The sequence below is a fragment of the Macaca thibetana genome, chromosome 6 (genome assembly GCF_024542745.1).
Source record: "Macaca thibetana thibetana isolate TM-01 chromosome 6, ASM2454274v1, whole genome shotgun sequence".
Taxonomy (NCBI): Eukaryota; Metazoa; Chordata; class Mammalia; order Primates; family Cercopithecidae; genus Macaca; species Macaca thibetana.
In genome coordinates, this window is record NC_065583.1 from 53,249,630 (window position 1) to 53,277,082 (window position 27,453).

Below are 27,453 nucleotides of genomic sequence, written 5' to 3' on the forward strand. Positions count from 1 at the left end.
CATTAAAATTATCTTACTTTTTCTAAAGTGAACAATACAAAAAAGGAATCATAGACATGAAGTAGTCATGTCACGAGAGGACCTTTTCTTCCTGAGGACCTTTTCTTTTCTTAATTCTCTTGTGAGAATTAAGAAAGACTGAAGAGGATCTCACCTTTGTTCTCCTTAAACTACTGTCATTGTGGAGTCCATTCCAGGAGGTCAGGGACTGTGTCTTACCCACCAGTACACCACAAGGGCCTTGCGTGATGCCTGCTGCTGAGCAGACGCTTGACATGTGACTGTTCAATGGGTGTTTCAACTCATTCTCACCCTGTGATTTCACTCTCGGTGTAGATATTCGCATGGAGCAGTGTTACTTGAAGTGGGATGAAGATGAGTGCATTCACCCCGTTCCTGGAAAGTTCCGCATGGATGCCTGCTGCTGTGCTGTCGGGGCGGCTTGGGGCACCGAGTGTGAAGAGTGCCCCAAACCTGGCACCAAGGAATATGAGACGCTGTGCCCCCGCGGGGCTGGCTTTGCTAACCGAGGGGATGTTCTTACTGGGCGGCCATTTTACAAAGGTAACTGCCTGCGGCCAGCGCCTTGGTCCTTCTTCACCAACAGGAAGCCTTCCACATTCTCTGAGAATTGGTTTTGCTTTAAATGTTTGACTTCCCGCTTTATTTTCTCGGTTAAACTTACATGTTTTGTGACCTATGTTCTGTCCCAAGAGTATAAATGCCCTCTATAAGATGGCATTGAAGTAAAGAGATAAAACAGATTGCTTATCTTGCTCTTCTACTCTTTGTTCCTCTACAACCTGAGATGTCGCCCTGATAGCTACATCTGTAGCAAAAAGTTATCTATCCCCACTTATCTTTATAAAACAAGTAGTGAGAAATAAAGGGATCAGAACTCTTTCTTAAGCATATAGGATCTTTGGCTGGGTGTGGTGGCTCACACCTATAATCCCAGCACTTTGGGAGGCCAAGGTGGGTGGATCACCTGAGGTCAGGAGTTCAAGACCAGCCTGACCAACATGGTGAAACCCATTCTCTGCTAAAAATACAAAAATTAGCCGGGCGTGGTGGCACGCACCTGTAATCTCAGCTACTCGGGAGGCTGAGGCAGGAGAATCACTTGAGCCTGGGAGGTGGAGGTTTCAGTGAGCCGAGATCGTGCCATTGTGCTCCAGCCTAGGCAACAAGAGTGAAACTCTGTCTCAAAAAAAAATAATAATGTGTATGTGTATATATATATATATGTATATGATCTTTTTCACTGTATTGAAGCTTCCTGTGTGTGATAGCAGTGTGATCACTGAAACATTGAGTAGCCCTGTTTTTCACTTGGGTGCATTACTGTTGTCCATCATGACAGATTTTTAACTTAAAGTGATGGACCCAATCGTTTATATCAACCAACTCTACATTCTGGCTTTATTCTGCTTTTAGACATCAATGAATGCAAAGCATTTCCTGGGATGTGCACCTATGGGAAGTGCAGAAATACAATCGGAAGCTTCAAGTGCCGTTGCAATAGTGGCTTTGCTCTAGACATGGAGGAAAGGAACTGCACAGGTAAGATGGTTCTGCTGTTTTATTTGATAAACTCTGTCTGTCTTTCCTTTACTCTGTTTGAAAGTACCAGCCTAAAAAGCTCATCTTCTCATTGAGAACATGAAAACTTTTATTTATTTATTAATTTTTTTTTAGAGAAAAGGTCTCACTTAGTCGCCCAGGCTGGAGTGCAGAGACGTGATCATGGCTCACTGCAACCTCAAACTCCGGTGCTCAAGCAGTCCTCCCAAGTAACTGGGAGCACAGGTGTGCACCATCATGCACAGCTAATTAAAAGGTTTTGTTGTTGTTGTTGTTGTTGTTGTTGTTGTTGTTGTTTTTAAGACATGGGGACTCACTTTGCTTCCCAGGCTGGTCTCAAACTCCTGGCTTCAAGTGATCCTCCTGCCTTGGCCTCCGCAAGTGTTGCAATTACAGGCTTGAGCCACTGCATCCAGCTCTGTAAATTTTGATTTTTGTTTCTTTTCCCTACACTTAAACCGGTTCTCCAAATAAACTCGTGAGAGAACTGCAAAATAGCATGAAAATGCTCTTTGTTTTATATTTAGGAACAGCATACAAATATGATTTTCAAAATATGATGACTAAAGAAATACAGTCATTAAAGAATTACATAAAATTGAGTAGTGTTCTCTTAAAGATTTTAAGGTTTGTGACATACAAGTTATGACTTCTTTTCCTCATCTGTGAACAGATATCTTAATATTAGACTTCAGTCACCATCCATACCCATAACATTCTCTTTGAAAAAGATGAGAAGTTCTAACTTTTTCTATTAGTATACCATGTCGTTCCAGATGCTTGAGCTGTGTCTTCAGGATCTCGTTTTCAGCACTGTCTTTGTTCATATTCTTTGTGGAATTTCCCCTTATCGCCCTCGCTCCTGCCTGCTCCTTCTTCCTGACCTCACAGCAGTGTCTTTCTTGGCTCCTTCCTATGCCTGCTCAGCTGAGGCTATCTCTGAGCCTTTCACAGCTGTCCATCTGGCCTTCTGAAGTCCTGCTGCCTTGAAGTCTGCTCAAGCCCTGTCTCCAGAGCTTCATCCCCTTACCTCTGTTTTCTCCTCTCTGGCTGCTGTGCTTTGCTGGGAGAGTCTGAGGAGCGCTGCCTGAGATTCCTGCATTCACCTCCAAGTCCTCGAAGCTGCTTGGCAACACTCGTGTTCATCTCCATTCATCACTTTCTGAATTTCTCTCAGCGCTGCTTCTAAACCTCTTCCCTGGCTTACATGCCCTCTCATATACAACCCGCCCCCATCCATTCCTGTTCTCCTTCGTTGAGAATAAATCTGATTGCCTGCATCCTTCTCACACAGCCTCCTCTCTAGTGATAAAATCTCCTTTATCCCACTGGGCACGGTGGCTCACACCTGTAATCCCAGTACTTTGGGAGGCCGAGGCAGGTGGATCACCTGAGGTCGGGAGTTCGAGACAAGCCTTACCAACATGGAGAATCCCCATCTCTACTAAAAATACAAAATTAGCTGGGTGTGGTGGTGGGTGCCTATAATCCCAGCTACTCGGGAGGCTGAGGCAGCAGGATCGCTTAAACCCAGGAAACAGAGGTTGTGGTGAGCCGAGAACGCGCCATTGCACTCCAGCCTGGGCAACAAGAGCAAAATTCAATCTCAAAAAAGAAAAAAAGAAAAAAAGTCTCCTTTATCCCCCACTCCCTCTCCTCCAGTGAAAGAGAATGAGATTTAATGCTCTACCTGGATTTGGGGTTACCTCCTCTTTTCCCTCCTTCCCAGCTCCTGCTCTGGGTTGTCTCAGCAGGTTCGCTCCTCTCTCCTCGTGCTAGCATCTCCTCCTCTTCTCTGCTCCCTATTCCTCAACTTATACACAGGTTCAAAATATCTCCTCAGCCCTTCTTTTCTCTCAAGCTACCATTCTGTTTTCCTGCTGTTAGGTCTCACCCCTCTCTTTCAACCAGCCATTTGTTTTGTAATTTTGACTTTTGCCCTCTGTCACCCAGACACATACACATGTAGTCATCTACTCTTGCAAAACATCTTTGTGGTGGTAAAACATCTCTCCTCCTAGACCTCTCTGCTTGCCAGATCTCTCCCTGAGATTTTCTTTTCTTTTCTTAGTTTCTGCGGTATTTTCCGGTTTTGATCATCCTTCTATCTTGATGATGTTTCTTCTCTAACCTTTACAGATTATTCTTGCCTTTCCCATCCTTGGGTGTTGCCAGAGTCCTCTACTCAGCATTCTTCTGCCTCTCAGAGTTTCATCTACCATCATGACTTCAGGGATGGCCTCTGCGGAGCTGAATCCCAGATCCTGTCTCTAACTCTCTCTGTTCTTCCTGAGTTTCACTCCCACATTTATAACTTCCTGTCTGGAAAGTTTGTCTTCGTTTTCATCTTTCTTTGTTCCTCCCCCTACCCTGTACTTTCTCCTACTAGGGACTTCCCTGTAGGCATTAGGAGTATAATTTTGAACAGGATTGAAGACCCCAATTGAATTTTGACACCTCTCTCTCCCAAAGTAGAAAAGTTATGCAAATTCTTTCATCAAACCAGCTATTTGAAGTGCCTGTGATATTTCTTCTAGACTGAGGCAGGTTAAGCTCCTCAGGAGACAAGACTCCAAGGCAGAGATGAGCATTCAGGAAGTTTATTGGGGCTTGCTCTTGGGATGAACAATGAGGAAGGGAAGAGAGGAAAGCAGAAGTCGGCAGAGAAAGAAACTGGGCTGTGATGCAGTCCCACTGAAGTCCTTAGCCCATGCCACTGGGAGTTCTGGAACTGGCACGGTCCATCAGAGTTGCCTTGAGTAGGGCATGAAAGCCATGCACTTAGGTACCTGCAAGACCAATCTTGGGATACAGCTACCCAGGGAAGCGGGAAAGAGGTCCTCTTAGGATAGTGGACATCTGAGGGCTTTCTGCCAGCAACACTCCCAATAGCTGACAGGGAGGGGGAGTGAGTCCTTCTTTCCTGAAGAGGGACCTGGGTGACATGTCACAGTATCTACTATATCACAGACTCCTCCAGGATCTCCCAACCTGTTAAGTCCCCACAGTCAAATCCTTCACTGCCACAACCACCAGGTTAACCATCCAAGCAGGGCTGGATTGTGTAACTTCCCACTGAACAACTTCCACTGGTATAGGCAGTCCTGGTCCTGGATAAAGAAGCTCAGGGTTCTTCCAGTTCTGACCCCACCTCTTCCTCTGTTGTGAAGTTAGCCAAGTTGCTTAATGTCTGTAACACGTTGACAGGGCTGCATTGATCAGGATATAATGTGAAGTTCCGTGGAAAATTGTTGGCTGTCAACTTCACAGCAGGAAAGTCCGGTGTCCTCCCGTGCTGGGGGCTTTTAGTGATCCTATGGGTCCCTCTTGTACCCACACTCATTGTCAGCCTCTCCAGTCCAGCCAGTCTGTGGCTTACTGCTCCCTGAAATGCTTCCTTTCTCTTCACTGGTGCGCTTCATCTCTTGCCTATTTATTCTGTATCTTTAAAGCTAGCATTTCTGTACAACCTTCAAGAACCAATTCAAAAGCCCACACCCTCCAAATTACCAAGTCTTGGCAGAGCAGAGAAGTTTATATAAAAAGAGAGAGAGAGACAGACAGAGAGAGAGAGAGAGAGAGTGCGCGTGAACGCACTTTCTGTGAGACAGACACTGTTCTCAGCACTTAACAAATATTCGTTTAATTCTATGAAGTGGATTCTATGACAAATAAGGAAATTGAGGCACAGAGAGACTAAAAGATTTTCCCAAGGCTCTATTCTCAGTAGATGACAGACTGGGATTTGTAGCCAGGTATCTGGTTCTAGAATCCATACTGTTTATACTATGAAACTCCCACCACATCACATTAGCCAAAGATTGTCCCAGCTCCACCCTAGAACCCATTCCTCATATGGCTCTTAACACCAGTTCCTAGATACTGGTAGATAGAAAGAAAATTAATATACATAATGTTAGCTACTTAATTGAATCAATAAATTCTGTTAAGATGTTTGTTTAAAAGGAAGTATTTACATTTTTTTCGCATGGCCAGTAATGAGGGAAATAAATAAAGACTCTTGTAATTGGAGAAATAAATACAGAAAAACTAAGTAAAAGCTGGCAGAAAGCATAGACTGAGATCCCCCTCTCAAGAGAACATGCACAAATTATGCACTAAATCCTGTGATTTTAAAACTTCAAAATTAAATTCATCAAAATAAAGAGATCGCGGTGGAGCATTTTTCCCTATTGACAGATTTTTAGACTAGAAACTTATGATTTTTGAACTAAAATGTTTGTAAACAGGCCATGTTTTCTTAAACATATTTTATATAGACATGACTTCTCTATTAAAAATCGTAGTTATAAGCATAGATTTCTCAGAGAACCCTGTGTTTGAGAGTATAGATGCTGAAGATTATTTACTGTAATATATAAAAAGAGAAGACAAACTCACCCACATAGTCCTCACACGATAGTGACAGCTCATGTCACCAAAGGGCTTACTAAATCGATAAGCGCTTTACATCGAATATGACACAAAAACGCCAATTGGGGCACACACCATGGCCCTGCCCTATTTGTGCTCTCTGACTCAGGGTTGGTCCGTCGTGGCTGCCTATCTCTCTGGGGTCTGCCGGTCCCTCCTGCACAGAGACAGGGGCCCTGCCTTCACACGCTCCAACCTGGGGTGGCATGGGCTAGTGTAGTAGACCAGCACTGTCTTCCAATCACACATGAGGTCATGGGGCCTGGCTGCCTCATTTACCACCTGCCTCATTCAGCCCATAGAACAGTTGCAGGGTTCATCCTTCTGTTAACATTTCTTTCTTTTTCTTTTTCTTTTTGAGACAGGTTGTGTCTCTGTCACCCAGGCTGGAGTGCAGTGGCACATCATACATCATAGCTCACTGTAGCCTTGACCTCTTGGGCTCAAGCAATCCTCCCACCTCAGCCTCCCCAATAATTTTTTTGTTTTTTTTAGAGATGGGATCTCCCTGCATTGCCCAGGCTGGTCTCAAACTCCTGGCCTCAAGCATTCCTCCTGCCTGGGCTTCCCCAAGTGCTGAGATTATAGGCATGAGCCGCCATGCCCCCTCTTCTGTTACTATTTCTAAGCCACAAAAATAAATCCACAATTCAGAATTTTTGCAGGTGAAAAGGCACCACTTGCCTGTTGGCGTGGCAGTTTTGGCAGTTGGGGAAAGGAATGTGCCTCAGGCCCCAGGCCCTTCTATCTGGATCTACTCAAAACATACCCTTGTACTGTTAGCCACCAATGTCCCCAACATTTCAAGCATGCAGCACCTTCACGTGGAAGGCCAAGTGTATGTCATTCAATTTTTAAATTTCTTTTAAACCCTGTGAATTAGACATCGACGAGTGCAGGATTTCTCCTGACCTCTGTGGCAGTGGAATCTGCGTCAATACACCAGGCAGCTTTGAGTGCGAGTGCTTCGAAGGCTATGAAAGCGGGTTCATGATGATGAAGAACTGCATGGGTAAGCACCGTGAGCTCTTCCTCGCCAGGTCGAAGCCATACTAGCACAGACTCATTCGTGTGCATGACCCTTGCTTATCTTCGGGCTGCGAACGGCATGCGTGGCCAGGATCTTTGGTGAGAGAGAGAAGAGATTTAAATGTCAGACAGGAAATGCACTCCTGGATAGCTCTCAGGGAGCCCCAACCTCTTGGGGCCTTCATGGCAATGAGATATTCAGATTGGATCCTGTTTATTCATAGAAACTAAAATCACACAGACTAGTTACTTAGGTGGGACTCATTTAAAATGCATGGCATCATGTGGTGGCCCCAAGATTTGTATTCAGTCATGCCAATCCCATGTTATTGCTCTTATTTGTGTACTATTACAAACCCTTTTGGTTCCCAACCTTTTAGCCCACTGTTTAATTTTCAGCACAATATAGGACTTACCTCATAGGATATAGTAGGTTATAAATCTAAGATTTTCCTTCACTCTGATTAGCGTTATAGACACTAGAATAACTGACAACAATATATCATGAGTCTGGGGTGATATAAAGCAAATATTATTTGTTTCTACCCCTTATGAGCCTGCTCATTTCATGCAATTAAATTTCTTGAAAGCTTACTACCTTTAAGAGTAGAATGTTTAGTTTTTCTGTTGGTTGTAGGAAAAGTGAGGAAAGCATTATCCCATCTCCTGTGAGCGTATCTCTTACACTGACTCACACTCTCCCATCAGATAGTATTCTTTCTCCCACGCTGTATGTGTGAATATTTTTCCCTCAGAGTTCTTTAATGGATCTCACGTTTTTACCTTTCAGACATTGACGAATGTGAACGTAACCCTCTCCTTTGTAGGGGTGGCACCTGTGTGAACACTGAGGGCAGCTTTCAGTGTGACTGCCCACTGGGACACGAGCTGTCACCATCCCGTGAGGACTGTGTGGGTGAGTTTATCTCCTTAGCACATAAACCTGCCCAGCACAACTGGTAGAGAGCAGGGATCAGTTCTGACAAACCTGTTGTTTGAGGAGCACATGAGATCTAGCTTATTAAAAGGTGGAAATTGAGATTCCCTACATCTGGACGCAGGCTGTGTCTTCAGTGGATGCTTGGGTGACACTCTTGAATGAGCTGGCATTCCTTTGGTTGGCTTCTTTTTTTATTGCAAGCCACGTGATTGGTGAGGAGCCCTGTGGATGTCCCTGTGGTGTCATCCTCCATTAGGAAAAAATGGGAAAGCTGCCCTGTGCATTGTGCACCTTTGCCCAGCGTCTTCCCATCTACTCAGGCAGACTCCGCTCTGCGCCCCTGTGCCTGCTCACAGAGCGGCTTGCATGTGTGTGAACACGGTACACCCTTAACCCACTTCTCAGGGAAACACTGGGTTTCTTCATCTGCCCTGAGCTCTGTAGGGATGCCAGAAAGGATATAAGAAGACTGATGACTGGTCTTTGGACATTGCAACCTATTGCTTTTCATAATACATGAAAGTCTCTGGAATTACTGGGTTCCTAGTATACTGGCTTTAAAACTTTGATTTAGCCAGAAAGCATGTTCTTCACAGGAAATCTTTCTTAAAACCGTAAGCAAATAAGACAGCCTAAAATAGAACAGATTGCACACTAAATTTCAAATCATAATTTGAGCACACCTTTCTAATACACATATATTTATTTATAAGCCATATGTATTGCTTTGCTAGTATATGAGGTGAATTTTATTATAGATTAAATAGATATTTTAAAGTGATAAATGAAAAGGTATTTAATGTTCTTATTTCATTTTAATGGTGGTATAAAAGGCTTTTTCACACTAATAATTCCAGAATATTTATTCATGGTTGTACATATTGAGGTACAGTGAGTCACAGATCTAAGTTTACTTTGTTACTTAGTTTTCATTGGTCTTATAGCTTAAAAGAGTATCCCCCAAAGGAACAATGCAGAATACAAAATGTATATTTCTGTATAATATACACTTAGTGATCATAAGCATAAACCCATGCCGTATAATCTTGGTTATTTTGAAAATTTGGAATGAATTTCTGGTTATATCTGATTATATTGTCACTGTTTTTTACGTTATCTTACGCCTGACAAGTAGTTTATATAAGGAAGCGTATCACTCTGCCATTTTCTTCTGTTATCTTGTGCTTACATTATTGGTACTAGTTTATTTTTAAGGCACCTGCCCATATTATAGGGGTTAGTTTATTTTAAAACAGGCAGTGTGATTTGTAGATTACTATCCCGACACACAAAACATAGCACAGTGTAAACGATTAAACACGTGAAGGCCCTATTTTCATGCCTCTGTCTTGTGGAGCCATCAGTCTTCCATCAGGATACTTCAAATCATGTAGGTAACACTTCACCATCTAATATAGACCAGGTGAGCATGCCCGTGTAAGTTCATATATTAAGTAGTATTTAGCTTCAGTTCTGGCATGTGTGCATTCTGTGTGGTCTAACATGATAGTCACTAGCCACGTGTGGCTATGTAAACTCAGTTAAAATTAAATAACATTAAATATTCCTTAGTTATACTGTCCATATTTCCAGTACTCGGTAGCACATGCAGCTGTGTATTAGACCGCATAGATATGGGAACAGTTGCATCATTATAGAAAGCTTTACTCAACAGTACTGTTGTAGATGGAAATAGAGACTCCAGCATTTTCTTTCAAACCCCCAGGAGAACATTTCACTTCCCCATGAAGTACACAGACCCCTTTGGAGACCACTGCTCTGGTGAAGCACCTTTCTGATGGCTTTAGTGATTTGACGTTGTGTAAAGCATTAATTCTTTGTATCTTTTATAGATATTAATGAATGCTCCCTGAGTGACAATCTCTGCAGAAATGGAAAATGTGTGAACATGATTGGAACCTATCAGTGCTCTTGCAATCCTGGATATCAGGCCACGCCAGACCGCCAGGGCTGTACAGGTAAGGGGAGACCAAGCAGGCCTGAAACTCATATGTCTCAAATCAGCCTAGGAAAACTTTTGGCACTGAATTATAATGAAGCTTATGCAAATCCTTTGTCCCGAAAATGAATGTAAGACTGGGGGCAGATCTCAGATATTTTGCTGGTCTTGCAGCAGACTCACTCAACTTAATGTAGAAAATGCTCTAATCCCCATAGTTCTTCTATTTCCAAATTATTTAATCTTAGGGTACTGCAGTTAAACATGGAATGCTGCCTAAAATGAAGTTAAAAGAACTAAGAAGGATGATGTTCAATCAACACACATAGTGGGGAGAAAAATTCAAAGCCACGTTAGCATTATCTGTTTAAAAAGAAGAAAACTCCTTTTAAGGAAGCAGACCTGACAAGTAATGTGGTTGCGTTGCTGTTTTCACAGATATCGATGAATGTATGATAATGAACGGAGGCTGTGACACCCAGTGCACAAATTCAGAGGGAAGCTACGAATGCAGCTGCAGTGAGGGTTATGCCCTGATGCCAGATGGGAGATCGTGTGCAGGTACAGAAAGGAAAACACATAGGCTTTGTACATCTAGTTAATTTTTTTCTTGAAAATATGGCTGCAGATATTACCAAGTGGAACCAGATAGAAAACAAAAGCATTTGAGATTGATGAATGACATTTTTATTTTCATCTGATGCTAATTTTGTATCATCAGACATTGATGAATGTGAAAACAATCCCGATATCTGTGATGGCGGTCAGTGTACCAACATTCCTGGAGAGTATCGCTGCCTCTGCTATGATGGCTTCATGGCTTCCATGGACATGAAAACATGCATTGGTGAGTATCATAAGAAAGGATAAACATTTATACACACACGTGCATACACACCCGCATGCACACACAAGCATGAAAAAAGGAAGGCTTTTTCAGTTGTTATTTTAAAAATTCAAATCATTTTACTAGAACTATAAAATCTCAGGAAGAATTACTTTTAAAAATCTCTAAAGGCAGAAAGTATATTTATCTACAACACGATGATTTGCAGATGGATAATATTTTAGATCTCACCTGTGTATTTCAGTATTATGCTATTCAGTATAGAAGATAGCTTTTAAATTACTGTGATGAACACCTACTAAGATACTGAAAATAAATTTTCTAGATGTGAATGAATGTGACCTAAATTCAAATATCTGCATGTTTGGGGAATGTGAGAACACAAAGGGATCCTTCATTTGCCACTGTCAGCTGGGTTACTCAGTGAAGAAGGGGACCACAGGATGTACAGGTAGGTTTCAAGTTTGTGTTCTCTGTGTTTCAACTTCTCAGATGTCAAAGGCCAACTTTCAACGTCGTTTGTTTTCTGGCATCCCTTAGGCCAGTTACCTACCACCAGGCTGTGACCGTGTGTGGGATGAGTGTGTGACCCATAGCATGTGTGATGGATTTGGCTGGTCTCTGTGGTAGCACACTGTCTGAGCCACCCACCGGGAGGCTGACTGTGGGCTGTGACGGAGAGTGAGTGAGTGAGTAGGAGTGCAGTCCGGTTCCCATGGCCCTGACCGCTAATGGTGGCTTATGCAGCAGCTGTCACTTTCTGAGTATGACTGCTGCCCACATGGAAGACATTCATGAACAAAGAGCACCAAAAGACCCGGGATCCCAGTTGCCATTTACCTCTGCACTTCTTTTAAACTAGTAAAAATTAATCTTAAGTTTCATGGAGACCCTTTCCCTTTCTTCCTTTCTCCCATATTTTCCTTTCTTGTTTGCTCTTCTCTGTTTGCTTTTGTCTTCTCTCTGCCCAAATTGCCTTTCTCTTTTTTCTCTCTTCACTTTCCTTCTTTGCTCACTTCACCCACTTTGTCTTTTGTTCCCTTTCTCTACTAACTAGTTTTAGCCTTTTGCGTGCAGGTGGGGCTAGGACATGCCGGGGTCGAGGTTTTGGATCATGTATTCCTCAGTGCTTAATTTAAGACTTATGTATGATATTTTTTCAAGGCAGGTGGTGGAAGACTTAGAAGGCAACCCAGCCCTTAAGCTGACCCCTCCATTAAGGGACAGATTATAAAAGAAGGTGTTCTCTGCGTGTTCACCACTGACAGGGTTGATGTGAAGCCAACAGAGAGAGAGAGAGAGAGTGTGTGTGTTGTGTGTGTGTGTGTGTGTGTGTGTGTGTGTGTGTGTGATTTCAGCATCTGTAATATGTAATCATTGAACTAGATAGAACACATTACTATTTATAGTCAAGAAAACTTTGGAGAACCAAATCTACATAGGTTATACATACATATATAAGGATATGTGTGTGTGTATACAGACAAATACACACACGCACACACACTGGCGAAAGCATCTGGCTACTCTCCTGATAACATTCCCAGTGAATATTTTTCTATAATCTCAAATAGAAGAAATAAAAATAAACACCTAAATTATAGTTTTTTATTCTATAAAATATTTATATTGATTTTTAAAATGACAAATGATCATGTAATTTTAAAAAGAATAAACTATTACTTTTTTTAAAAAGTTAGATTCTTCATGAAAAATATGTAATAAATATCATTAGGAAGGAATAGCACTGTCTCTTATTGGAAACAAGATTTCTTTTGATCTGTAATCGAATGTCCTCTTTATGGAGCTGTGTCTGAGTCTGGACAGGGAAGAGGGCCCCAGGATGACACACGTACCTGCCAGGGAGCAACACTGCTGTGTCTATCTCTCTTCTACTGGAAAGTGGCTGACAGTTCTTTCTAGGGAAGAACTCGTTTTATTAGGATCATGAATTTTCCAAATCCTCTTGTAGTCTACAAAACTTAAGAATAAAAGTTAGGCTACCATTTTCTCCATACAGTTGCATCTTTACTTTAAAATGTTACCTATACAAAAATATATCTGGAAGTAGAATTAATTAGTTTGTATTTTTATTTTTTCTTATGAATTATGGTTTCTCAGATGTGGATGAGTGTGAAATTGGTGCTCATAACTGTGACATGCATGCTTCATGTCTGAATATCCCAGGAAGCTTCAAATGTAGCTGCAGAGAAGGCTGGATTGGAAATGGCATCAAGTGTATTGGTGAGTTTGCAAATGTAAATATCCTTTGCTAAGGCACAGATTTTTAAAGGCTCTTTTTGGCACGATTGTAGAATCATGCTCTTCGCTTTTATTAATTCCCTTATAAAAAGGCCATCTTAGTTGCAAGGTAATTCCTGGCTAAGAGTTTTCTTTACCCTTATCAAAATTTCAACAGTATGCCTTGGCACCTGTTTTTTAATGTGTTGTTGTTCAGTAAAAAATTGATATGCAGCTGGTGATCCAAACACAGCTGTATGATGAAAAATGACTAGTATGTTCTTCCCATCTTTTCAAAGAAGTAATCAGTGAGATTTAAAATCCAGTGAAATAAATGGAGGACAATAAAAGGTTTTTTCAGATAACCTGAGTTTGTAGTAAGTCAACAATACCAGCATCTTACTAGAAAATAGAATTCTTCTTACAGGAAATTCTAAATGCTGTCTTGGATTCCAAGAGGTCTTGTTTGAAGAAAAAAAAAATGGGCAATTTCTCCAAGTTTTATGGTTCTTAAGCCAGAGTCTAAGGAGAAGTATTTTATATCTGAGAGGCAAGGAACTAGAATATACCCTGAGTGTCATTCACAGTTCTGTGTAATATGCTTAGTGTTTCACTTGCCTTACAATAAAGCATTTTTCCAACTGGCAAGAATTTCCAGGTCAATTTAAAACAGAAAAGAAAGCAAGCTAAACTCACTTCCCCCGATAACTTACAAAAAACGTATAGACCCACAGTAAGGATTAAAAAATAGCTTTAAGATCTCTTACCAAAACTATAAGTTAATTTGAATATATACTTTTTTATCCATTCAAATATTTCATACTTATCAAAAGTTTATGTGCTGACTATAGAATTTGAAGTATCAGAGCTTCCGAATAACTGCTAAATAACATCCTGCAATGGCTTAGTGAAGCACCAGCCTCTAGTCCAGCCATCTTTCCAGGGTTACTATCATAACTTTTCAACCATGCCCCCATTCCCATTTTTGTAGCCCCATGTGCCTACCCCTTTTCTCTTTTCAGCCTCCCATTTTTGTGCTTCTTGTCCATCTGTCATTTTGGCTAACTATTGCAAGACAGCCTGCCTCTGATGCAAGACATTCAGCTGTGTCCAGCCTCCTGTGCTCCAGGATGTCACCCAAATTCATCCTCTTCTTTACATCTTCTTTCTTCTACTCTAGTCCCAACCAGAGAGAGCAGAGAGAGTCTCTCTGTGCTCTCTCTCCCTCTCTGTCTTTCTCTCTGTCTGTCTGTCTCTCTCATGGACCCTTGATCTTGGTGTCTGCTGAATGCTAAAAGAACCCCCCTCTGGTATGTTGGCTTGTTCCCTCTCTGGCCCTCCTGCAGTCCATTCTCCACATAGCAGCAGGAGCATGGATTCAATCTCTTCATAGTCTTCACTATAACCCATTGAATTCAGGATAAAATGCATCTTCCCTCCCTTGGCTGCGGGTTTCCATTGTCTTTCTAGCTTAATTGTCCATCGCCCTCTGTCTGGTGTATTCTGCTTTGCCACTGTAACCTCCTTTTGTTTCTTCAGTCACACCGAGCTCATTTCCTCCTTGGTGTCTTACCATGCGCTCCTCCCTCTGGAAGGAATACCCTTCCCCACCTCTGTTTAGCAGTTAAGTCTTTCTCATCCTCAGGTCTGACGTTTACTAAAAACTACTTCCTCAAAGGGGGCATCTTTGTTTCTGCAGCCCAAATAGGATGCCCTTTTTATTCTCTCATGACACCTTGTAACTTTTCTTCATGGTACATATAGCAAGATTTAATTGTTTTCTGTGTTTAACATCTGTCTTTTCTACTAGACTAAGGGTTCCATGAGGTCAAGAATCATATCTCTGTTTCCTCTTCTATTAAATAAACTTGAAAACTCTTTGTTAATTTTCCTGTTCTGAAATTCAGTATCACCTTCAGAATTGATCCTTTTACTGATAAGGAAACCACTAATAAAATTCACCCTCAGTAGAAGTCAGAATGAGATCTAACACTAGTTTGCTTTGAGCTGTTAAAAAATTCATGTTGACTATATATCTCACAAAATGCTTGAGTTCATAATTTTGGCCCACATTTATGGCATGGACATTGGATATTGGGTCTGAGAGCTTAGTGAATTGGAACTGTGATCCTACAAACTAAAACGCATGCCATTTGTCCAGTTTATATGTAAATTAAGACAAACTTTCTTTCCAGGTGCTTAAATATTGCATTTTCATTTCTGAACTTTTTTGCTGTGTTCTGCAGATCTGGATGAATGTTCTAATGGAACCCACCAGTGTAGCATCAATGCTCAGTGTGTAAATACCCCAGGCTCATACCGCTGTGCCTGCTCCGAAGGTTTCACTGGAGATGGCTTTACCTGCTCAGGTGGGTGACAGTCCTGAGGTGTGTTCTGATGGGCTGGTCATAGAACACTCTATATGCTTCCTTATTTGAAGAAAATTATAGCTAAAGGAGACAAAAGTAACTACTTTTTTTATACTTGACCTGCAGGTGACTATGTATCTTTCTCTTACATTAAACACAAAAATCTGAATGACTTTCCAGATATATTCTTGAAAGTTTTCAAATAAAGGCATTTGTAACAATCATATACTGTTAATTATTTGCCATTTTGTCTTACTTATTTGTAACATGGTGGTTAAAAAAATGCAGCCTTTGTCTGGATCAGACTACCTGGATTCAAATCTTGCCTATGCCATTTTTTGCCTGTAACTGTAAGTGAATTGCTTAACTTGTCTGACCTGATTTAAAATGCAATAGTAATAATACAATTTTCTTTTCTTCTTTTTTATTCTTAAATGAATGGTGTGGGAAAACTGTTCAGCTTTTTAAGATAGGATATATGACCTATCTGATCACTGCTATTTAATGTGTTTATCAAAGTCTCAGTAGTTTATCACATGACATTGAAAGGATTAAATGGAATAATACAAATAAAGGACTTAGAAGAACACATCACAAAATTTCAGTAAATATTAGCTTCTATTTAGCTTCTATTCATTCGTATTCTTTGAGGATAAAGCATCCTCTCATTGTATGCATGTATAAGACTAGATAATCTTGCTGGACATAAAGTTGAATACTTTTCAGTTTATAAAGTAAGTGTTTCTCAATTGATTTTCAGTACACATTTTAAACCCATAATTAAAGGATAGACTAAATTATTTTCTAATTGTTGACATCAAAAATGCAGCCTCATCATTTTCAGATGCCTGTTTAAGGAAATGTGTTTATTCAATTTTAAAGCTTCATTACTTGTAGCCCTAGATATTGCATCTTTCCTGGCATTTCTCCACAATGTGGTGTCAAGGAAAGAGCATGGCTTTCAAGTCAGACACATCTGCAATCAGATCCTGACTCAGTCAACATGTATGATTACCTTACTGTGGCTCTGTCAGCTTACTTGGATGCCCTTAGCCACAGGTTCTTCCTCTTCTAAACCTCAGGAGATTGGTGAATTCAGTGAAAAAATGCATGTCAGGCAACCAGCACAGCACATGGCAAATGACACCCTCACTAAACATTGATTTTTCCTTCCCTCTGATTCCACTTGATAGAATTAAATTATCTTTAAGGTCTGTGAGTAATGTCCATTTGTGTAATTAAGATAGAAGTATTTTTATAAGATTATGACATGAAAGAAACTTTCCCCATTCCCACAGTGTCTCTAGTTTGCTTTAAAACACTTGAACTAGTGAAAAAGCAAGTTGTTTATTCGAATACTATAATTTTCTCAAAGAATGATCACCATTTTAAGGTTAATTCCAATGTTTTTCATATCTAAATAATGTTGGCATACCACTGACAAGAGAAGGCAAATGTGAGAGACGTCTGCATTTCTCCTATTAATAATATTGCAATTGAATGTTAGGGTGCAGGTTAAATAGCTTTTCTTTAATTATATTACAATTCAATGTTGCGGGGGGCAGGATAAATAGACTTTCTCTCAGGTTGATACCCTCCTTTAAGTGAATGTGATTATTGTTTCATGTTAATAAGCATTAAGTCAAGCCAGTAAAACTGATCTATTTATAGGGCAGGGAGAAAATATGTCATGAAATTTGGAACTTGACAGAGATGGAATTTCCTTTTTTGTGCAGATGTTGATGAGTGTGCAGAAAACATAAACCTCTGTGAGAACGGACAGTGCCTTAATGTCCCGGGTGCATATCGCTGCGAGTGTGAGATGGGCTTCACTCCAGCCTCAGACAGCAGATCCTGCCAAGGTGGGTCACCAGGATTCCAACTCATTTTCAAGTTGGATCAACCACAGCAAATGAAACCGCAACAAGGGCTGGAACAAGCTCCACCTGGAAGCAGAATACATAGCACATGCTGCACATATAAAAGTCGTTCGTTTAAGCGTGGATTATTTTGCCGAATGAATAATGATGAAGGCAGCTTTCATCTCTTATGAAGTTTTCCTGGCCAAGAGCCAGTAGTTGGAAGTTTGGCTCATTCTTTTTTCTGTTTTAACCATTTTTTCTCTTCTTTCTTTTTTATCACTAAATGAATGACATGTGGAGAAACTATTCAGCTTTTAAAATATGCTCCATTACTTGTCTCAACCACCACTATTTATTGTGTTTATCAAAATCATAAAAAGCTCATTTTTGGCATTTACCTTCATGGTTGAGACTTCTGTCTGTATGTCTGGGAATGGAAGTCCTCTTCAGGGATTCAGCAAGGGCTGTACTTTTGCTTAATACTAGTGGTTCCTTATTCTAAGTGATGACATCATCCCCCTTTCCTAGAAATGGGTCTTTGTGCCTAGTATGATATCTTTCCAAGAAAAAGAATTTGGATTTTCTATTAAATTAGAAACTCAATTCACATTATATATAGTTTGAGCCATCATTGTGTTATGAATAGGGACTGTATGAAAACATAAATGAAGAAAGGAGAGATTGAAAATAGTTTATACACCATAGGGCTTCAGCAGAATTTATGATTCACAGAAAACCTTTAAAAAAACTCAGTTTGGGCTGGGCATGGTGTCTCACCCCTATAATCCCAGCTCTTTGGGAGGCCAAGGTGGGTGGATCACCTGAGGTCGGGAGTTCAAGACCAGCCTGACCAACATGGAGAAACCCCGTCTCTACTAAAAATACAAAATTAGCCGGGTATGGTGGCTCGTGCCTGTAATCCCAGCTACTCAGGAGGCAGAGGCAGGAGAATTGCTTGAACCCTGGAGGTGGAGGTTGTGGTGAGCCGAGATTGCGCCATTGCACTCCAGACTGGGCAACAAGAGTGAAACTCTGTCTCAAAACAAAACAAAGCAAAAATAAACAAACAACAAAGAAACTCAGTTTGCCAGTCATGCAGCCTCAGAGAAAAAAAAAAAAAAACCTAACTGCTGAGCAAAAAGGATAAAATGAAAACAGATTTAAAAACTTCCCCCTACATCAGTATCTAACCAAATGAACAGAAATGGCAAGTACTGGCACACATGCACACACACATACACACACACAAACACAATTCATCAGTGTCAACCAAACAAAACCAAATGATACACCCTGCAGTGGTTCACAGTAGAGCCCAACTCTGCCCCACCGTCAGAAGTGGCCCTGAAGAAAGAAAGTGAGCCAAAAGTTCATGAAATTCTTCAGAAAGAGCAACAAATGTGGAGAGACTCAGAAAAAGGGGATGAACGTTGGCCCTAGGGAAGATGAAGTTACAAACTGAAAGCATTCATGCTTCTACGTTGACCCACAATATTGGGCAGAATCTAATCCATTTTATACAAGGTGACTTAGGGTAAGTTCCTTTTTTTCTTGATCCTGGTTTCTTTTAAGCACTGAAGTGTAGTAGTAGAATTAATGGAAAATGTGAATCAATGTAAATGTGGAATGACATGATTATTATCTATATCAGTTTGACAAGAGTTAGTGGGAGAAGGAACAGGTCAGCCGTAGCCACTTTCACTAACGTAAATTCTTTATATCTGGACAGGATTTTTCCTTCCTAATTGTGTATTACTTTATGGGTGGCACAGGCCCTTTCAGAACTTCCCTCTCCCCCAGGATGGTGCTAAATAGTTACTGTTTACTGTACTTCCTGCACATCTAGTTTTCTCATATGTCATTACCACAGAGAGAAACTCGTAAATGACAGGGCAGCTGAGGGTTGGCACACCTGTAGTTCACCCTCAGTTGGACCCTCTGCTCCATTCAGCTGAACACCAGCTTTTGAAATCCAAAAAATGTAATTCCATGGTTCTGGCCATTCTCCTTGTTTTTCTCTCCTCTCCACAAGGTCTGGCTCATCTGGACCGTTTCTCCTGAATTTATTAATTGAATCCCTTGTTGTCTACCCATCTTATTATAAGTACATGATCCTCCGATGAACATTTTCCACCACAAAGTCTCAGAATTTCTATAGAATTCAAAAAATTATTGAAGTTGGCCATTTCCCAGTAATCTCCACCAAAATGAGGGAATATAAAACCTGGAGGAATCCCTGCAAGAACATGATAGAGGACTCCGTTAAATGGAACAGACCTACATACAGACCATTTTCGATAATTTCTAAAGAGAAAGCGAAGGCCAAGTTCATCAACATAGAGCCCAGGGGAGCTCTCCCCATTCTCAATCTTCTCTCCCTCCACCTTATGAAACTTTGGGCGACTGAATACAGCTTTAATGAAACAGAAACCAGCTGTCTTCCACATAAGCTCTGATAAAGAAGGAAAGATATCAAGAGATGTTATTTAAACTGTACTAAAGTAAACAAAAGCTCTTGAAAGAGCAGGCCAAGTAGTGTGTATACAAGCTGAAAAATAAACAGTAGCAACTATACAGGCATCCTATGAAAATAAAAGGAAGAAAAACACAAAAACAGCTAAAGAACCAACCCACAATGGAAGAAAACTCCTCAAGAAATAAAACAAAATTTCCATAGGTACTTTTTGCCATATATGATCTTAATAAAATCATAAATGTAGTTGAACAAGCTTATGGAGATTATAAGAGCTATAGAGTAAAAGGGAGATTGTAGAATCAAGGGAAATAAGAAATGGGGACCAATACAGCAAAATAAGAGAACTATTAAATGAATACAGCAAAAACCAGAAGACATACAGATGAAAATGTAATTGCTAGCATAGAGAAGGGGCCTGAGATAATAACAGTGGAAAAAAAGAGGAAAGAGAAATTAACACTATTAGAGAAAAGACAAAAACTATAAACATCAGTATAATTGGTGTCACTGAAGAGAGCCCAAAAAATCAACTGGAAAAAAAAAGTACTAAACAACCAAACATTTTTGTGCAGTCGAACAAAGAACTGAATATACAAAGCCCAAATTGTAAGACAAAGACTTAGATTTCCTACATTTGTCAACTTTAGTCATAGGAGAAGGATTGAAGACTTCAGATAGAAAAGGCAACACATCTCATATGCAAAGACACACATAGGCTCAAAATAAAAGGATGGAGGAATATTTACCAAGCAAACAAAAAGCAAAAAAAAAAGCAGAGATTGCAATCCTAGTCTCTGATAAAACAGACTTTAAACCAACAAAGATCAAAAGAGACAAAGAAGGGCATTACATAATGGTAAAGGGATCAATGCAACAAGAAGAGCTAACTAGCCTAAATATATCTGCACCCAATACAAGAGCACCCAGATCCATAAAGCAAGTTCTTAGAGACGTACGGAGAGACTTGAAGACTCCCAAACAATAACAGTGGGAGACTTTAACACCCCACTGTCAATATCAGACAGATCAACAAGACAGAAAATAAAGGATATTCAGGATTTGAACTCAGCTCTGGACCAAGTGGACCTAATAGAGATCTACAGAACTCTCCACCCCAAATCAACAAAATATACATTCTTCTCAGCACAACATCGCGCTTATTCTAAAATTGACCACATGATGAGAAGTAAAACACTCCTCAGCAAATGCAAAAGAATGAAAGTAATAACAGTCTCTCAGACTACAATGCAACCAAATTAGAACTCAGGATTAAGAAACTCACTCATGGCCAGGCATAGTGATTCAGAATGCCTGTAATCCTAACACTTTGGGAGGCCAAAGCTGGCAGATCATGACGTCAGGAGATCGAGACCATACTGGCTAACATGATGAAACCCCATCTCTACTAAAAATACAAAAAACATCAGCCGGGCATGGTGGCGGGTGCCTTTAGTCCCAGCTACTCAGGAGGCTGAGGCAGGAGAATGGCTTGAACCCAGGAGGCAGAGCTTGCAGTGAGCCAAGATCACGCCACTGCACTCCAGCCTGGGACGACAGAGCAAGACTCCATCTCAAAAAAAAAAAAAGAAACAAAAAAGAAAAGAAACTCGCTCAAAACCACACAACTATACAGAAACTGAACAACCTGCTCCTAAATGACCACTGAGTAAATAACGAAATTAAGGCAGGAATAAAGAAGTTCTTTGAAACCAATGAAAACAAAGTCACAATGTGCCAGAATCTCTGGGACACAGCTAAAGCAGTGTTTAGAGGGAAATTTACAGCACTAATTGTCTACGGGAGAAAGCAGGAAAGATCTAAAATCAACACTCTAACATCACAATTAAAAGAACTCGAGAAGCAAGAGCAAACAAATTCAGTAGCTAGCAGAAGACAAGAAATCACTAAGAGCAGAACTGAGGGAGATAGGGACACAATAAACCCTTCAAAAAAAAAATTAGTGAATCCAGGAGCTGTTTTTTTGAAAAGATTAACAAAAGAGATAGACTGCTAGTGAGAAAAATAAGAAGAGAGAGAAAAATCAAATAGACACAATAAAAAATGATAAAGGGGGAGATATCACCACTGATCACACAGAAATATAAACTACCATCAGAGAATACTATAAACATCTCTATGCAAATAAAGTAGAAAATCTAGAAGAAATGGATAAAATCCTAGACACATATACCTTCCCAAGACTAAACCAGGAAGAAGTCGAATCCCTGAATAGACCAATAACAAGTTCTGAAATTGAGGCAATAATTAATAGCCTACCAAACGAAGGAAGTCCAGGAACAGGTAGATTCACAGCCGAATTCTACCAGAGGTACAAAGAGGAGCTGGTACCATTCCTTCTGAAACTGTTCCAAACAATAGAAAAAGAGGGACTCCTCCCTAACTCATTTTATGAGGCCAGCATCATCCTGATACCAAAACTTGGAAGAGACACAACGAAAAAAGAAAATTTCAGGTCAATATCCCCAATGAACGTCGATGCAAAAATCCTCAATAAAATACTGGCAAACCAAATCCAGCAGCAAGTCAAAGAGCGTATCCACCAAGATTGAGTCAACTTCATCCCTGGGATGCAAGGCTGGTTCAACATATGCAAATCAATAAATGTAATAATCCATCACATAAACAGAACCAATGACAAAAACCACACGATTATCTTAAAAGATGCAGTAAGGCCTTCAGTAAAACTAGGCCTTCATTAAAATAGGCCCTTCAATAAAATTCAACACCCCTTCATGCTAAAAACTCTCAATAAACTAGGTATTGATGGAATGTATCTCAAAATAATAAGAGCTATTTGTGACAAACCCACAGCCAATATCATACTGAATGGGCAAAGTCTGGAAGTGTTCCCTTTGAAAACTGGCACAAGACGAGGATGCCCTCTCTCACCACTCCTATTCAATATACTATTGGAAGTTCTGGCCAGGGCAGTCAGGCAAGAGAAAGAAATAAAGGGGATTCAAATAGGAAGAGAGGAAGTCAAATTGTATCTCTTTGCAGATGACATGATTGTATATTTAGAAAACCGCATCGTCTCAGCCCAAAATCTCCTTAAGCTGATAAGCAATTTCAGCAGTCTCAGGATACAAAATCAATGTGCAAAAATCACAAGCATTCCTATACAGCAATAATAGACAGAGAGCCAAATCATGAGTGAACTCCCATTCACAGTTGCTACAAAGAGAATAAAATACCTAGGAATACAACTTACAAGGGATGTGAAGGGCCTCTTAGAAGAGAACCACAAACCACTGCTCAAGGAAATAAGAGAGAACACAAAACAAATGGAAAAACATTCCATGCTCACGGATAGGAGAAATCAGTATCATGCAAATGGCCATACTGCCCAAAGTAATTTATAGAATCAATACTGTCCCGATCAAGCTACCATTGACTTTCTTCACAGAATTAGGAAAAACTACCTTAAATTTCATATGGAACCAGAAAAGAGCCCGTATAGCAAAGACAATCCTAAGCAAAAAGAACGAAGCTGGAGGTATTGTGCCACCTGACTTTAACCTATCCTACAAGGCCACAGTAACCAAATCAGCATGGTACTTGTACCAAAACAGAGAGACCAATGGAACAGAACAGAGCCCTCAGAAATAACATCACATATCTACAACCATCTGATCTTTGACAAACCTGACAAAAACAAGCAATGGAGAAAGGATTACCTATTTAATAAATGGTGTTGGGAAAACTGGCTATCCCTCTGCAGAAGACTGAAACTGCATCCCTTTCTTATCCCTTATACAAAAATTAACTCAAGATGGATTAAAGACTTAAACGTAAGACCTAAAACCATAAAAACCCCAGAAGAAAACCTAGGCAATGCCATTCAGGACATAGGCATGGGCAAAGACTTCATGACTAAAACACCAAAAGCAATGGCAACAAAAGCCAAAATTGACAAATGGAATCTAATCAAACTAAAGAGCTTCTGCACAGCAAAAGAAACTATCATCAGAGTGAACAGGCAACCTACAGAATGGAAGAAAATTTTTGCAATCTATTTGTCAGACCAAGGGCTAATATCCAGAATCTACAAGGAACTTAAACAAATTTACAAGAGAAAAACAGCCCCATCAAAAAGTGAGTGAAGGATATGAACCGACAATTTTCAAAAGAAGACATTTATGCGGCCAACAAACAAGAAAAAAAGCTCATCATCACTGGTCATTAGAGAAATGCAAATCAAAAGCACAGTGAGATATCATCTCATGCCAGTTAGAATGACGATCATTAAAAAATAAGGAAACAACAGATGCTGGAGAGCATGTGGAGAAATGGGAACACTTTTACATGTTGGTGGGAGTGTAAATTAGTTCAACCATTATGGAGGACAGTGTAGCAATTCCTCCAGGATCTAGAACCAGAAATACCATTTGACCCAGCAATCCCATTATGGGGATATTCCCAAAGGATTATAGATCATTCTACTATAAAGATACGTGCACACCTATGTTTATTGCAGCACTGTTCATAATAGCAAAGACTTGGAACCAACCCAAATGACCATCAATGATAGACTGGATAAAGAAAATGTGGCACATATACACCATGGAATACTATGCAACCATAAAAATGGATGAGTTCATGTCCTTTGCAGGGACATGGATGAAGCTGGAAACCATCATTCTCAGCAAACTAAGGAACAGAAAACCAAACACCGCATGTTCTCACTCATAAGTGGGAGTTGAACAATGAGAACACGTGGACACAGGGAGGGGAACATCACACACTGAGGCCTGTCAGAGGATGGGGATTAGGGGAGGGATAGCATTAGGATAAATACCTAATGTAGATGACAGGTTGATGGGTGCAGCAAACCACCATGGCACGCATATACCTACGTAACAGACCTGCACATTCTGTACATGCATCCCAGAACTTAAAGTATAATAAAAAAAGAAAAAGAAAAGGCAATTCATGAGCTAAACAGAAATATCCAATACCAAAAGACATTAGATCCATGCCCACAAAATTCTGAGGAAATGTGAAAAATATTATACTTAATTATAAAGATAATAAGCATTTTCTTACACATGAAATATGTCAGGTAGAAAACACCTGTGTTTTCACAAAAGTCCCACCCTTCTTGGAAAAAGAACAATCAGCAATGAAACACAACCAATCAAGAAACAAATGGAGAAGCTGTAATGAAACCATTATTGATCCTTTTAAGTAAATAATTAGTACTAAACACTGTGGAAATTATGGTAAACTGCCATAGACATTGAAAAAGTGAAAATGATAAAAATAAGCAGTTGGAAGGATATATGAGTGCTAATTTTCTTATAATTTATTGTATAGAATTAATTAATACTATCTAAAAATTACATTTCAACTTTAGCATAAAGCCAAAAATTTTTTAGCATTTTTTATTCTTAACATTAGAAAAGTATTTTAAAACTGTTGAGATGATGGTAAATTTATCTGATGCATACAAATTGTTTTAGCTTCATGGTCTAAATATGTATATAAATGTCTAAAATGATCTTAAATGATTCTTTCTAGATGGAAACGTTTTTGAGTAATTATTTTGCTATTTTGTTTTGTGTATTATTTGAATTTTTGAATATGTATCTATTTTACAAAGGAAAGACAGTAATCTTTTAAAATACCTTCTTTATACAACAATTACATTACTTAGGTGGAAGAAATTTCTAATAAAGTTCATTTATAAGTAAAATAGATTGGGCATGGTGGCCCGCACCTGTTAACACAGCACTTTGGAAGGCCAAGGAGGGAGGATCACTTGAGCCCAGGAGTTTGAGACCAACCTGGGCCACATAGGGAGACCTTGTCTCTACAGAAACTTTATAAACTAGCTTGGTGTGATTGTGTTTGCCTATAGTCCCAGCTACCTGGACGTCTGAAGGGGGAGGATTACTTGAGCCCAGGAGGTTGTGGCTGCAGTGAGCCATGATCGTGCCACTACTCCAGCCTGTGTGATAGAGCAACAACCTGTCTGAAACAAACAAGCAAAAAAATGCACACTCAGAAGGCTGATAGTACAATTCCCTTTTTGAGTATAAATTAACACAATTCAATTGTAATCTAGCTTAAAGAATTTTTACCCATTTATATAAAGAGAATAACTTTCTTACCCCCAATACAATAAAAGATACCTTTGCACATGTTAAACTTTGAACATGATTGGAACCATACCTTAAATCTAAGATAGTTGAAACCAGTATTTTAACTATAACGAATGACCAAAGAAGTCTTGTTTAGACTTAAGATATAACTGTCTGATGACAGCAGTTTAGGATGACTTGTCTAGTCTAGCCTAAAATGACATGCCTGGTCTGCATTCTCCGAGTGTTAGGCAATTTTTATACAAAAATGTCCATCCTCTTTTTGAGAGTAGCAATTCAGATTATTTCCACAGCTATACATACCCATTGATTTTGACCTGAGTGAGGAGTGATAACTTCATATTTATTAACTTTGAGTTACAGCCTCGTGGAAGACTATCATAAACTTTTCATAAATGAATTTTTAGTCCAATTCAATAGAGATATTTTAATGAAATTTACTAGAATATGGGGTCAATGGATCATCTTATTAACATGAAATTAGGGAAGAAATTTCTTCTCTGTTTAAAACTGCTTTATAATAACAGAGAAGATTGCAAAATAACAAGGAAGTAAAAACTCAAAAGTTAATTAATATTTAATTAAATTTAATTAACTAAATTAACGAAAATGTTAATTTTAATATCTCCAATATTTAAAAATAATTATGTATTTGTTTTTCATAATATAAAACATTTATCAACTATAAAATGTCTGCTGTTTGCACTAATTAGTTAGAATCTTTGAATTTGCTTTTATCTTTTTTTACAATTTCATTTCTTTGACATGTTTATATTTAATTTTTGTATTTTATGTGCCTTGAGCCAACTCTTCTTTAAGTATATCATAATCCAAGTCATTTAAAATACTAGACCCTCATTTTACCAAGGAAATAATATTTCTTTTATATCTTAGTTCCATAGGTGAACATTAGTTGCTTGCCCTTTGCACTTATCTACCTAGACAAAAAAAAAAAAAAAAAAAAAAAAAGCTTTACTGAATAAAAACATCTGAGGGGGTAGAAAAATGCACTAATGTTAGACATTACATTAAAATTTTAAAATGTCTTTGTAAATAAGAGATTACTATTTTTTTTTAATCTTCAGATATTGATGAATGCTCCTTCCAAAACATTTGTGTCTTTGGAACATGTAATAACCTGCCTGGAATGTTTCATTGTATCTGCGATGATGGTTATGAATTGGACAGAACAGGAGGGAACTGTACAGGTATGGTCAGTTATGGGCTAAGTTGTGTTCTGATTCATTGAAATAAATATTCTGTGCTAATCGTAAAAATTCCTGAGATTTCTGCTTAGCTAATCTATGCATTAGGTTACACATTTTTCTGAAAAAGAAAATTATATTCAGATACGTTTATTTGTAGCTATGGAATTGATGTATTTTTATGTAAATAATATTAAATTGTTATCTATATAATTGTTAATATTAAATATCTGAAATGAAACTAGTAAAGTGTCTCTTTGAATATATGTTCATGTATATGTATATATATACGTGTATATTTGTGATTTTTGTTAAACAAATAGTGACATAATTTTTTCTTCCTCAGAGTTGCAAATTTTAATTAATTACAATGTATTTATC

At 39.3% G+C, this 27,453-nt stretch overlaps 2 protein-coding genes across 2 annotated transcripts in view; one reads left to right on the forward strand and one right to left on the reverse strand.

Annotated features, from left to right (window-relative positions):
* ISOC1 (isochorismatase domain containing 1) overlaps positions 1-27,453 on the reverse strand; it is a 1,173,170-nt gene that overhangs the window by 755,412 nt on the left and 390,305 nt on the right. The gene's annotated exons all lie outside the window — the stretch shown is intronic.
* FBN2 (fibrillin 2) overlaps positions 1-27,453 on the forward strand; it is a 270,516-nt gene that overhangs the window by 187,421 nt on the left and 55,642 nt on the right. The window contains exons 24-35 of the mRNA XM_050795748.1: positions 337-564; positions 1,438-1,563; positions 6,902-7,030; positions 7,838-7,963; positions 9,841-9,966; positions 10,386-10,508; positions 10,669-10,794; positions 11,120-11,245; positions 12,916-13,038; positions 15,282-15,404; positions 17,141-17,266; positions 26,953-27,075. Coding sequence (XP_050651705.1) covers positions 337-564; positions 1,438-1,563; positions 6,902-7,030; positions 7,838-7,963; positions 9,841-9,966; positions 10,386-10,508; positions 10,669-10,794; positions 11,120-11,245; positions 12,916-13,038; positions 15,282-15,404; positions 17,141-17,266; positions 26,953-27,075 — 1,605 coding nt within the window. The remainder of the gene's footprint in view (positions 1-336; positions 565-1,437; positions 1,564-6,901; positions 7,031-7,837; positions 7,964-9,840; positions 9,967-10,385; positions 10,509-10,668; positions 10,795-11,119; positions 11,246-12,915; positions 13,039-15,281; positions 15,405-17,140; positions 17,267-26,952; positions 27,076-27,453) is intronic.